The sequence below is a fragment of the Lepidochelys kempii genome, chromosome 1 (genome assembly GCF_965140265.1).
Source record: "Lepidochelys kempii isolate rLepKem1 chromosome 1, rLepKem1.hap2, whole genome shotgun sequence".
Lineage (NCBI taxonomy): Eukaryota > Metazoa > Chordata > Testudines > Cheloniidae > Lepidochelys > Lepidochelys kempii.
In genome coordinates this window covers 39940237-39955189 of record NC_133256.1, presented here as the reverse complement: position 1 = coordinate 39955189, position 14953 = coordinate 39940237, and the positions used below count along the sequence as shown (strand labels likewise).

The 14953-nt window shown below is 39.4% G+C and overlaps 1 protein-coding gene across 1 annotated transcript in view; it reads left to right on the top strand.

Moving 5' to 3' along the window:
- The window catches only part of MICU2 (mitochondrial calcium uptake 2), a 246174-nt gene that overhangs the window by 190603 nt on the left and 40618 nt on the right, over positions 1–14953 (top strand). Inside the window, exons 7-8 of the mRNA XM_073330134.1 lie at positions 5443–5490; positions 11653–11735. Of these exons, the coding sequence (XP_073186235.1) occupies positions 5443–5490; positions 11653–11735 (131 nt within the window). The remainder of the gene's footprint in view (positions 1–5442; positions 5491–11652; positions 11736–14953) is intronic.

The following is a 14953-nucleotide window of genomic DNA, read 5'->3' as shown; positions in this document are numbered from 1 at the left end:
TCTCTTCAGAATAAAAAGTTTCACAAAGAAGAACTCAGTTCAGTTTTGCATCAGGTAAAGTGGTCAAATCTGTATAAAAGTAATAAAAGTGAAGTAATATTACTGTGAGATGAATTCTCTTGGAAATGATTCCATGGTAAAAATCTGCTTCGAGTCAGCCAGGTATATGTTGACTTCAGTATAATTAGTCATAGACAGAATATCAAACATATCATGGCTTTGTTTAAAGTCACTGAGGTTGGTGTGGAAAAACAATCAGAAATATTTTACATCTTTTTGCTATTTTTATCTTTTTTTTTTTTTTTTTTACCTATTTTACTATGCTGACTGCTCACAGAGTCAACATGGCAAAAGCAGCACTCCTAATCTTCTCTCTCCTGCAAGTCCTCCCTCCTTCATTCTCAGTCACTAGTGAACAACACCACCATCATCTCTGTCACTTAGGCCCATAAGTGGCTGGGTATCATCTTCGTCTGAGCCCTCTGTATAGATCCTCACATCATTCAGGCTGTGTCTGAGCCTAACCAATTCTTTCTGCATAACCTCTAAGATCTGACCCTTTTATCCATCCTTACAGCTAAAACTCTGGTCCGGGCTCTCCTCATCTTGTATCTTGATTACGACAACATCCTTTTCCCTGACCTTGACAAACGCAAGTTTGCCCTGTTTGTATCCATTCAAAATGTTGCTGCAAAGATCATTTTCCTAGCTCAGTGCTTTGACCATGTCACCCCTTCCTGTGTTTCTCTTAACTGGCTCCTCCTCCTCCATTGCAATCAAACATAAGCTATTTCTCTTCACTTTCAGGGCTCTTCATGGCTTATCCCCACCCTACCTATCAGCTCTCATTTAGCATGAGATGTCAACTCCCACCTTTCATCAGCTTGAGATGCAAGCCTCCATCACTCACTTGCACCAGCAGGATCTACACTGGGGCTGCCTCATACTCACCCCTAAGAGCAGGGGTGGGCAAACTTTTTGGCTTGAGGGCCACATCGGAGTTGCAAAACTGTATGGAGGGGCCAGGTAGGGGAGGCACAGCCTGGCCCTGCCCCCTCCCACTTCCTGCCCACTGGCTGCTCCCCTCAGAATCCCTGACCCATCCAACCCCCCCTGCTCCCTGTCCCCTGACTACGCCAACCCCTATCCACACCCCCGACAGGCCCCCTGGGACTCCCACACCCTATCCAACCCCCCCTGTTTCCCATCCCCTGACGCCCCCCAGAACCCTTGACCCATGCAACCGCCCCCTGACTGCTACCCCGGGACCCCCTGCCCCCTTACTATGCCGGAGCCAGCCATGCCGCCGCGCTGGCGGTGCAGGGTGCTCAGGCTTTGGGGGAGGGGGGGACAGTTGGGGAGGGGCCGGGGGCTAGCCTCCTTGGCCGGGAGCTCAGGAGCCGGGCAGGATGGTCCTGTGAGCCGGATGTGGCCCGCGGGCCGTAGTTTGCCCACTGCTGCCTAAGAGCCACTGTATCTATAGGCAAACTAGGCAACTGCTGCTTAGGATCTGCAGGTTTCTGGGAGAAGTGGTGCTGCAGACCAGTCTACCGGGTGTAAACTGCAGAGTACTCCAACTGCCCCATGTAGACCCTGCTGGTGCGAGTTAAAAGCACCTAGTTTGCATTGACGTACAGGACTACATCAGTATGCACTAAATACTTTTTAGCTCACACCAGCAAGGTGTACATGGGGCAGTTAGAACACTCCAATCTATACTGGTCTGCAGTTCACACCGCCGAGACTGGTCTGTGGCAGTGCTTCCAGAAATCTGCTGTATCTAGGCAGCTGCTGCCCCACACGGATGCCTGTAGCTATCACACCCTTTGGGTGGGGGCAAGGCAGCAAAATAAGGACCCTGGAATTAGGATCTTGCACAGATATTTTCTTCAGGGAAAGAAACACTCAATGGAGGGAGGAAAAAATGGGTACTTCTGTTGGAGCCGTGAGAAAAAGAACTGATTTCAGTATCTGCTGGTAGCATTGTCATAAGCCCTGTTACTTAGTATAGTATAGGAATATGAGCTACATTTCAAAGAACTAGGTATGAGCTTAAATCTCTTCAACACAGTATTTAACAGAATAGAAGATGTCGTGGGCAATTACAAATTGACTGGGTAATTAAATTAAATAGATTGGGGCGGCAAAGGTCTGTCTAAACATGAAGAAAATATAATGATAAATTAAAACCAAATAGGAGTGTTCCCACATTCTCTCAGCCTTTCATGAATAATTTAAATTGATTAACGTAAAATAAGGTTCAGCCTTGGGGCTTTTGATCTTTTTAGTTGGTTGTTTTAATAGTTGTGTTTTTTAAAATTCCATAGTAATTTGGATCTGTGTATTTGGTACTTAGTACTTTGGTCTGTATATTTATGACAACACTTGTTTGCATTTGGTGCCCAGCTACATGATTGGTGAATGCAAAGCAATTGCTGTTTGTGCTCAGATTGCAAGTTTTTCCATGGGCAAAATTGTGGGTTCAGATATAAAGATGTGGGGTTTGAGTCCTCATTGCATCACTCCCCTTTTTAGCAGCATAAGTCCATCCGTTTACTTCCTGTAGAGGTACACCAACTTGAAACTGCAGTAACGCAATGGTGACTCAAACCCTTTGCTCTTGAAAATTCAGCCAATTAAGGATAAACTCGCATGCCACAGAGGTCCATGAGCAATTGCTAATTAACTAATTCTTCCTATTAGCTCTCTGTCATTAAGCAGACAAAAAATGTTTCACTGTGCACCTTTGTTCATAATCCTGCTCTAGGATAGAAGTCGGTAATCCTATATTATAGAGAAAATCACCTGATACCATTCCAAATCTGCATACTCTAAACTCAACACCAGAGTAAAGTTTGAGACCAGTGTAAAATACTTTTTTGGAATCTTAAATGCTTTATTGAAGTTTGAAGAGAATACTAATGTTGTCAGGTCGCCAGTGGGTTTTTTGATTAACAACATGTATGCTTTGGACGTGCTTTGCTATGTAGTTTACAGTTTGGCATATAAAAGCTGAATTACCCGTGTTTTATGTTGATACAATATGTGTATTTATTACTAATGTGTGAAGTCTCATAATTGCTGTTGCACAGATTTTCAACTGGATAAAATTTACTGGTAAAATATTAGTTAGGTTTTGACTATGGGTACTTTATTTTATGGTAACATCACACACAGGCTAGGTTTTGGAGACTATCTCACACAACTTCAGATCATTTCTGCAGGGCTCCATCACTATAAAATGTAACGCTACATCACTGGTAGGGACTGTCTTTCTTTTTGCTCTGTGTTTGTACAGTGCCTAGCACAATGGGGTCCTGGTCCACGACTAGGGCTCCTTGGCACCACCACAGTACAAATAATAAATACAAATAATTTATGCCTTTTGTGTTAAAGAACTAATACAATATTGTACATTCAAGTTGTAAACACAATTTTTGAAATATAAATAATACTTAGTATCTACATAGTGACAGGTTTCAGAGGAACAGCCGTGTTAGTCTGTATTCGCAAAAAGAAAAGGAGTACTTGTGGCACCTTAGAGACTAACCAATTTATTTGAGCATGAGCTTTCGTGAGCTACAGCTCACTTCATCAGATGTTTACCGTGGAAACTGCAGCAGACTGTTTCCTCTTGTTTTTTCCTACCCCCCCCCCCCCCAGATGTTCTGGTTTAACTTGGATTTAAACCTGGAGAATGGTCAGTTTAGATGAGCTATTACCAGCAGGAGAGTGAGTTTGTGTGTGTATGGGGGTGGGGGGATGTGAGAATACCTTGATCTATGCAGGAAATAGCCCGACTTGATTATGTAAAGAGTTGTCACTTTGGATGGGCTAGCACCAGCAGGAGAGTGAATTTGTGTGGGGGGGTGGAGGGTGAGAAAACCTGGATTTGTGCTGGAAATGGCCCACCTGTTGATCACTTTAGATAAGCTATTACCAGCAGGACAGTGGGGTGGGAGGAGGTATTGTTTCATGATTTCTGTGTGTATATAAAGTCTGCTGCAGTTTCCACGGTAAACATCTGATGAAGTGAGCTGTAGCTCACGAAAGCTCATGCTCAAATAAATTGGTTAGTCTCTAAGGTGCCACAAGTACTCCTTTTCTTTTTATCTACATAGTGTTTTGTATGGTCATAGCACCGTACAGACATAACTTTACTAGTCTTCACAACACAGCTGTTAGGTAGATGGCGAAGTATCATTTATCCCCATGTTTACAGGTGGGGAAACTGAGAGAAAAGGAGAAATGACTTGGCCAAATCCGCACAGCGCGTCAGGGGCAGAATTAGAATTAGAACTCACTCTCCTGAGTCTTAGCCCTGTGCTCATTTCTCCAGACAATGCTGCTTTCAGTAAATGAATATTTCTAAATTCTGGAGTTAGTATAAAATGACAAACGTAAAATATTAAATTATTTCAAAGCAAATAAAAATGTTATTGGCTCAGCATAGTGATTAATCAAGTTTGTTTATCACTGAGGCTTAAGAGAATTCCTTATCTATCAATTAGCTAAATATAAATTATAAAAATTATGTTTATCTTTGAATAGAGTGTAGTTTAAACATGACTGTTTAAACAGCTTCTACATTATACAGTGTTTACTTCACAAGTTAAAAGTATTTTTAAAAGCTGTTCATAAAAAGCCCTTTAAATGTTTTTCTTAAAACATTATCATAGGGCAGATGCGTAGAATTCTGTTGTTTAACCATCAGCTTTTTATATTCTCTGTCTTTAGCTCGTATGCTGCTATTTTGACACTGTCACATCTTTGTTCAGGCTTTTCATTTAAATCGGTGTTTCAAAGGAAAACTCTGGAATTTTCCTTCAAAAGGGGGGAAAAACACTTTCACCTTGTAGAAAGGACATGTTGCTATTAAAAAAAAAAAAAAAAAACCTCCTTTTGGCACAGGGCCCAGCAGTACTATCAGTGCAATCTAGCAGCTTGGCAGCTTTGCGTGTTGCCATATTCCCCTTGAGAATTAAAGGAAAGCTATTCTCCGCCTTTTCAAGGCTGCCAAAGGATGAAATACTTTGATCCTTCAGAATAACAGTAGAGTAGTTCTCCTCCCAGGTACTAAATGTGACAAAGCACATTTAATTTATTTGTCTTTTATGTAAACACTGACATTTTTCAGTGAAAATCCAAACATTTAGTTCAGGTCTTTTATTAATACCAAATAAACCTCCACATGACAGAGATGCTTGAGAAACAAGTTCACCTCCAGAGCACTGAAAATAGAATCAGAAATTTTTGTTTAACAAATAATGACAAAAGAAAATATTTATTTCAAATAAGTTGTATTATTTAGTATACAATTAATATGAAACTGAAAGTTTCAAATATACAAAGTTTGATTGTAAAAGCCTTTCTGCAAATATTGCAGATCAATATGCTGATTTTAAAATTCACCATTTCATTTTTGGTACAATTTTATTTCAGGACTGATCTCATATACAGAGTACCTCTTTTTGCTGACAATCCTCACAAGTAAGTATGACTTCTAGATTTCTGCATCACAGCCCAACATAAAAAAATATTTTATATTAAGATCAATGGCTACTACACATTAGGGAATTAATGTAAATGGATTCTATGTCAAATGACTGCAGTATGAATCTATTGTGTTATCAGTGATTATTAGCAGCACTTTAAAGATGTTGATAAGCTCCACAACAAGGGTCAGGAATTGAATAGGATGCCATTCAAGAGAATTTGGTGGAGGGAAGGAGGTATTTTTACGTTATTTGTTAGTCAAGTTTGGCAATGAGACGTTTACATCTTAACAAACAGGACTCGTTCAGTGGTATAGCACAGTGTCCCAATGAATCGTTTATGAAAAGGAGTATGTGTCACGGAAGACATCTCCAAAAATGAGCCTGGGAACTTAAAATCATAATTTTGCTAGACACTAAAAATCATGGTCCTAATAACACTGGATTGATGGTTTATTACAACAATCTGTAGTCCATTAATCCCCCTCATTTTGTCCTATAAGTGCAGGGTTGTTAACAGGCCACTTCACCTTGAATGGTCCTTTCAAATATGTATTAGCTACTTATTTTAAACAGTCTTTTCCACCTTGTATTTAGCTGGGTCACTCATAGTACTTTCCCCAGACCTGAAGAAGAGCTCTGGGTATCTTGAAAGCTTGTCTCTTTCACCAACAGAATTTGGTCCAGTAAAAGATTTTACTTCATCCACTATCTCTCTAATATTCACATAGAATCATAGAATATCAGGGTTGGAAGGGACCCCTGAAGGTCATCTAGTCCAACCCCCTGCTCGAAGCAGGACCAATTCCCAGTTAAATCATCCCAGCCAGGGCTTTGTCAAGCCTGACCTTAAAAACCTCTAAGGAAGGAGATTCTACCACCTCCCTAGGTAACGCATTCCAGTGTTTCACCACCCTCTTAGTGAAAAAGTTTTTCCTAATATCCAATCTAAACCTCCCCCACTGCAACTTGAGACCATTACTCCTCGTTCTGTCATCTGCTACCATTGAGAACAGTCTAGAACCATCCTCTTTGGAACCCCCTTTCAGGTAGTTGAAAGCAGCTATCAAATCCCCCCTCATTCTTCTCTTCTGCAGGCTAAACAATCCCAGCTCCCTCAGCCTCTCCTCATAAGTCATGTGTTCCAGACCCCTAATCATTTTTGTTGCCCTTCGCTGGACTCTCTCCAATTTATCCACATCCTTCTTGTAGTGTGGGGCCCAAAACTGGACACAGTACTCCAGATGAGGCCTCACCAATGTCGAATAGAGGGGAACGATCACGTCCCTCGATCTGCTCGCTATGCCCCTACTTATACATCCCAAAATGCCATTGGCCTTCTTGGCAACAAGGGCACACTGCTGACTCATATCCAGCTTCACATACTAAGGTGTATAAAGGATACTACGTAGACAGAGGTAGTTCACAACATTCTTGTTTGGGAACCCATCATGTTCTTTCATACCATGCCTTCAGACAATTGCTGCCATCGCTTCACATTTTAATCCATTTTCTTCTCATTCCTTTCCTCCTCTCTGTTCCATTTCTCTTGGTTTTTTTTCTCTCTCATATATATTTTGCTGACTCTTCTGCTTGCCCTGTTGTCTGCTGATTACTTCAGTAGCCCTCCTCACCATCTCCAGCCGCTACTTACCAAAGATGTGGAAACCATTCATTGTGCTACACAAGGCTGGACTGAAAAGAACAGGGAAAAGATGTTTGGGCTGGCAGGTCGTTCTTTGAGCCTGAAGTCCTGGACATGAAAAGTGCTATTGCAGCCACCTTCATTAGGGGCTACAGTGGGAACAGTATGCATCCGATGAAGTGAGCTGTAGCTCACGAAAGCTTATGCTCAAATAAACTGGTTAGTCTCTAAGGTGCCACAAGTACTCCTTTTCTTTTAGTGGGAACAGGGAGTGAGGGCAGGTGGCTTTCAAGAGAGCCATCCGCTGCTTTAACTGCAAATATAATGGCAATTATATGATGGGTCTGTTGGGGTGACCTTGTGTCTTTTAGCTTTCCTCACAGACACCGATCCTAGCCTGTGCTCCATACATACCATCCCTCTGTACTACTCTGGTGGTCTGTCCCTCAAACTGGAAAATATTAAAAGTCAGGGAGAGCTTTCGAAGACCAAATGAATATAATGGGCATTATGAAGTGAGGCCTTTGGCTAGCTGTGATACATTCCAATTATATAACCATATAGGCCAAGTTTTGTTAGCCAGTATAGCCTCTCTCAAACCATTAGACTCACAAAAGTAGGAGAAAACCAAAAATCTTAACTCTCTTGATGTCAGTGGATGATGGACGGACATACATCCTCATGGACCTCTCTGCAGCATTCAGCACTCTCAACTATGAGATACTGCTATCTTAGCTGAGAAAGGTGATTGCACTAACATGATTTTGAGCCCTTCCTTGAAGGATGCATCCAGAGAATGGTGATGGAAAATGACATCTTTCCCACAAGCCCCCTCACTTTGTAGAGGGCCTCAAGCATTGATTCTCTCTCCAGTTCTATTTACCATCTACATACAGCCACGAGGTGAATTGGAAAGATAACCTAGACTTGAGTGCCGGCAGTATGCGCATGACACACAGCTCCACCTATCTTTCACCACATGTAACCCTTCCTGTATAACCAAGATGGCCCAGAGCTTGATCAGGTCATGGATGAAACTGAACTCAGGCAATACAGAGGTTATGATGGTGGCTAGAGGAAAGCACCTCCTGGCTGTACTACAGCAATGCAATATACATGGGATGAAGCAATCAGCCTTCAGGAAACTCTAGCTAATACAGATCACAACATTGTGCATGGTTTTGATATAAACTAATCCATCATACAGATATACTGCCCCCCCCTCGAGTAGTGATCCTCCAGTACCACAGCTAATGGCCCAATAATTATGAATGTGGGCAATATTAAACGCACAATAGTTATTCATAAATGTTTCCAAAAAGATAGCAATTGCTTAGACGGATTCTGGCTGAGTAATGTGCTACATAAAGCAGAGAGGAGGAGTATGGTCACCTCTTACATATAGAAAATAGTCATTTTCAAGATAGGCCACCTTCACCTTCCACGCAAATTGAAATACCAGCCAGGGGTTTACTGAATCCAGAAGTGGCAGACAGGATCTAGCTCCACTGGAAAAATGTGAAACTAATTTTTTTGCAAAACAAATCAGGCAGTGGATAGTCTTAAAAAAAGAGAACCCCATAGCAGCATCAATATTCTTATATAGTATGTTTTAATTAAAATCAGGTGGCAGAAGATTCAGTTTCTTTAAATTCAGTTGTTAGGCTGAGAATTAAAACCAATATTCGCAAAAAGAAAAGGAGTACTTGTGGCACCTTAGAGACTAACCAATTTATTTGAGCATGAGCTTTCGTGAGCTACAGCTCACTTCATCAGATGTTTACCAGAGCTGTAGCTCACGAAAGCTCATGCTCAAATAAATTGGTTAGTCTCTAAGGTGCCACAAGTACTCCTTTTCTTTTTGCGAATACAGACTAACACGGCTGTTCCTCTAAAACCAATATTGATGCATTGGATCAAATAAGAAGGAAATGAAGCAGCTTCAAAGCAAGCAATTCTTCACATTTTCGGACAATCAAATGACATTATTTCCAGGGTATATTATATAGGAATGGATTGAACTGCAAAAACAAAGGAACCTGTTTATACAGGATGAATCCAATGTTAATTTTGCTTCTGAAGTTACACAAAAGGTTATCATGTACATCATTCTGAAAGCAAATGTCAACAAGGGTTAGTGCTTCCATCTGTATCTAATATCTGTCCCATATCAATCAGTTCTTGATATTTCATAATTATGTAGCCTATGTGTCTATGACTCTCTAATTATTATTAGCTACAATCAGATTGTTCGAAGAAGCTCTCTGAGGCTTTATTTACTTTTTTTAAATGAGATTTTCCCAACCCCACACAGCTATTCTCTAGATCTGCTATCCTCTGGTACTACCCCTCCATTGGCTAAAATATTCCCAGTTTCTGTACACCTGGACAGATATGAAATCCAGTATCAGGGTAAGGGCCTGTGTGAAAATGTTTCTTCATAATAAATGGAGGCCTTATTTTACCTATTGCAGTACTTGCTTCCCACTCAGACATGCCTCATGTCACCACAATTATCTTTTGTTCAGTGCCAAGGCTTAGTTAATGGTATACTCCTGGTTAGTCTCTGCTATGGGTTGTGAACAGCTAAAATCCAGCACTATTATTCTATTATTACTTTCCTGGTGAGTGACTCCAGGAGCTGAGCACGCCATCTCGATCAAAAACTTTATTCCCATTAGCCCATTATAAAAGTTTCAGATAATTAATACTGTTTTGCTGTGCAGGACCAAATGGAACGTACACTTTCGGCTAATATGCAGGTCTGATGTTCAGATTTTACAGTTTTGCCTGAAAGCGTAATTAAATACAAATATATTTGAGATCTTCTTTGAACCACATTTACATTATAAAATGCATACCATTGGCATTCGATCATATCAGATAAGCATGTCTTGGGAACTGTATGAGCAGTTCTAGCCTGTATATTTTATGTCCGGCTGCTTTCTTATCTGTAAATTACAACACAGATTACATTAATCATTTTACAATAAATCGTTACACTTTTATTCTCTAAAGTTATTATGGGATGTGCTCTTATTATTATTGAACCAGAGAACTCTCTCGGTGAAAGGTTTCAAATGAAACATTTCCATAGAGAGGAAACCAGTTTCCGTTCGGATTAGCACGCTGTAATGATACTTGTCAAATATTAGTGCATCACAAGGTTGGTCAATTGGAAATGCTAATTGGCTGGTGATGGGGTGAATAATGTCTGATATATAAAGACAACATGTTGTATTATATTTTTGCCAGATTCACTGGAAAGCAAAAAAAGGCATTTTCTTAATGTTATCACTCTGCAAAAGCATAAGCTTTGTGCGCGTTAGAAAAATCAAGGTCCACACTTTTTTCAGCCAATGGCTGAAAAAAATATAACTCCAAACTAAAAACGTCTCTGAAGAGGCTTCACATTCCCAAGGGAGATTGAATTTTGTATTGGACATTATATTCCTGGAGACCCTTGTGACCCCGGTATACTATAGGAGATGTCCCATAGCTTTCTTCTAATTGATGGTTTGCCTGCATAGAGCTACAAACTCCCAGATATCAGTGCGGGTCACTTGCTACTGCAATGGACTTCAAACATGTTTCAGTGTCAAATTACTCCTGGTCAGGCTAGTTAAGAGGACAACCCACTAGCGAGTCAGGTAGCCTCAAATGGACAAAAGAAGTATTTCAGAGAGTTTTGCGTTTTCTTAGTGCCTACTACAGTCAGACCTGATGAAATTGTCCTGATAGATAAGGGGCAGCAATTTGCTGAAAGAAATGCAGTGCATGTTTTTGCAAATTATTTGCATCATTTAATTAAAAAATAGGTATTGGGGAACAAAATACACAATGTACCGAAAGGGGAAAAGTTGGAGCTCAAATGTATAGAGATTTTCTAATAAGAAAATATAATACTTGGGCTGGCTCGGGACCCTGTTGCTAGTTCCCATGGTCCTAACTGAGAGAACTGGGATTGATTTACAAACCCAGTCTCTTGTTTCTCGGGGCAGTAGAGACTGAAAATAATAGTCTACGGCATGCTTAGTTTCTGAGAGGAAGAAGTACCTGAGACCACTCTACAGTGATTCTTCTAACCAATTTGGGAATATTGATTGGCTTTGGAGGTTTCTTCCAGCTCTTCTTAGCATGAAAGTAGGTACAGGACATAGAGCTAGAACTTAGAGATGGTCAGTGGCAATGGAGAAAATGGTGAAACAGGCTGAGGACCATAGGAAGAGAATCTAGGGCATTATGATGGACTGAATTTTCAGAACTCGTGAAAACAGATCAAGATATTCTGCTATATGTAGTTACTATTAGAATTTCATTACCAACATCACTGTCTTTTGAAATGGATATAAAACAGAGTTTTTTTAACATTTACATAATAGTTGCATCTGGGTAATATGGTTTGTTGGGAATTCAAAGCATCTGTCCAACTATGAAAAACTGAAACTGCAGGTGATAATCCTGCTGCATTAGTTATTTATAAGTATATGTATTTTTAACACTTCATTGCAGAACCACAAACTGGATTTCATATTGCTTTTAAAATGTTGGATGCAGATGGCAATGAACAAGTTGAAAAAAAGGAGTTCTTTAAGGTATGTAAATACATATTCATTTTTGAAGTATCCACCATTAAAAATAGTCATGTGTAGTCTTTTGCATCTAATCTGTGATCACATTTTACAATAGAGAGAGCTATATTTGCTAATACACTTTATTTATATGAAAGGAATATATAAAAAAGCATCACCACAGGGTTTAAAAGTAGTTATTATCATGTTTGAAGTTAACTTTTATAAATGCTACCTTTCATCCATATCTGCAGATCTCTGTATAGTAGCAGTAATTGCCCCAGGTTTGACCTACCTTAATGTATCAGTTTGGGAAAGTCTTCCAGTTTCTAAATATGGACTTTAAAAAAGTCACTTTCTGATTTGTTTTAAATTTGTTTGTGTTGTTCCACAGTAGTAAACAAATATTGTTCCCAATGTGATATATAATGTAGGTGGGGGAAAGAAACTACATTTTTATTTGAAACACAAATGGGGAAAATTGGTCCACAAATGGAAAAAGAAAACTCTGAAAGACATTTATTTTAAGCTTTTAAGAGAGTATCATTAATTTTGTAGAGTATAAAAAACTATACTAAGTATTCAACAGGGTTCTTACAGGAAAATATATCTTAAAAATTCAAGTCAAAAATAGGAAATGAAAATAACAGAAACCTGGACATTTTTTATGCACTCTCATTGTGATTTCCTATTACATGACTGTGGATAGGATTTTAAAAGAAGCAGAAATGACTGCTGTCCTCCTTTATGAATTAGTCTCCAACATTACCCTAACGGTAAACAGTACTGTGATCAAAGTCAGAAATACAGAAAAATCCTCTTAATCTGAACCTTAATAATTGGCACACCCGCTTGATTGGGAAAATTGCCAAGGAATCAGTGGAATGTATTTCAGTGACTTTAAACATTGGGATAATGGCACACCAATTGCTAGCATAAATTTCTCACTGTGCTACCCTTTGTTCATTTCATGCTGTTTCCCAGCTTGGTTATGATTGTTAAATGAGTGTCTTGCCTTAATATTGTTTTAGAAAATATTTTAATGCTTTGGAGTACCTTTTTAAAGCAATATCTGAAACTAAACAATATTTCCCAGTGCAGTGTGTTCCCATGAACCTCTAATAATTGAGACCATTGCTTAATTTTGGTACATTTGTTTCTCTCTGTTTGTGCCAATTAGGAGGCTTCTGCTGAGCTATATTTCAGATACAAATTGCACAAACAAATCATAGAATCATAGGATTGGAAGGGACCTCGAGAGGTCATCTAGTCCAGTCCACTGCACTCACAACAGGACTAAGTATTATCTAGACCATTCCTGACAGGTGTTTGTCTAACCTGCTCCAGTGGCCAAGTTCCATTCAGTATCATTTGCAAAGTATAGGCCCAATCCTGCAAGGTGCTTGAGTGCTCTCAGTTCTCTGCAGGTCCTGTGTGCAAGTTCTTCCAGGTGTGAAAAAGTTGTTCTAGAAAACTGTTCACATCATTATTCTGCTGATGAAAAATAAAGCCAAATTACAAAACAGCCATTTTCTTTTTGCATTTGTCATTCTTACCCACTGGTTCTGATAATCATCCAACAGGATTGTATCAGAGCAATTAAAATACATACTGATCAGTGAAATGCGTCTATTCCAGCTCCTGTTTTTTTAAGCTGAACAATACAGAACATTGATAACATACAGATATGGATACATCCATTAAAGAAGATGAGAGTCTGTTCTCTCAAAATAGGTGGCAATACAAATCAATACAAAAATTAGAATCTTGGAGAGGCAATCCTATTAAGTGAATGTTGTTGTAGTAAGAAAAATTACGTTACTTTGCATGTCTTTTGATTAGGGCTGGCAAGAGATTTTAAAAATGTATCGTGATTAATCTCAAGATTTAAAAAATTGCTATTAATTGTGCGATTAATCGCACTGTTAAACAATAATGGAATACCATTTATTTAAATATTTTTGATGTTTTCTAGGTTTTCAAATATACTGATTTCAGTTACAACACAGAATACAAAGTGTACAGTGCCCACTTTATATTTATTTTTATTACAAATATTTGTGCTGTAAAAAAAACAAAAGAAATAGTATTTTTCAATTCACCTAGTACAAGTACTGTAATGCAACCTCTTTATCATGAAAGATGAACTTACAAATGTAAAATTGTGTACAAAATATAACTGCATTCAAAAATAAAACAATGTAAAACTTTAGAGTCTACAAGTCCAATCAGTCCTACTTCTTGTTCAGGCAATCGCTCAGACAAACAAGTTTGTTTACATTTACAGGAGATAATGCTGCCCGCTTCTGGTTTACAATGTCACCTGAAAGTGAGAACGGGCATTCGCATGGCAATATTTTAGCCAGCGTTGCAAGATATTTACATGCCAGATGCACTAAAGATTCATATGTCCCTTCATTTTCAACCACCATTCCAGAGGACATGCATCCATGCTGATGACGGGTTCTGCTCAGTACAGATCCAAAGCAGTGCAGACTGACGCATGCTCACTTTCATCGTCTGATGCCACCAGCAGAAGGTTGATTTTCTTTTTTGATGGTTTGGGTGCTGTAGTTTCCACATCAGAGTGGTGCTCTTTTAAGACTTCTGAAAGCATGCTCCACACCTCGTCCCTCTCAGATTTTGGAAGGCACTTCAGATTCTTAAACCTTGGGTTGAGTGCAATAGCTATCTTTAGAAATCTCACATTGGTACCTTCTTTGTGTTTTGTCAAATCTGTGGTGAAAGTGTTCTTAAAACGAACAACATGTGCTGGGACTGCTATAACATCTGAGACTGCTATAACGTGAAATATATGGCAGAATGCAGGTAAAACAGAGCAGGAAATGTACTATTCTCCCCCAAGGAGTTCAGTCAAAATGTAATTAACATGTTATTTTTTTAGCTAGTGTCATCAGCATGGAAGCATCTCCTCTGGAATGGTGGCCAGCATGAAGGGGCATACAAATGTTTAGCATATCTGGCACGTAAATACCTTGCAATGCCGGTTACAAAAGTGCCATGCGAACACCTGTTCTCACTTTCAGGTGACGTAAATAAGAAGCCGGCAGCATTATCTCCTGTAAATGCAAACAAACTTGTTTGTCTGAGCGATTGGCTCAACAAGAAGTAGGACTGAGTGGACTTGTAGGGTCTAAAGTTTTACATTGTTTTGTTTTTGAGTGCAGTCATATAACAAAAAAATCTACATTTGTAAGTTGCACTTTCACGATAGAGATTGC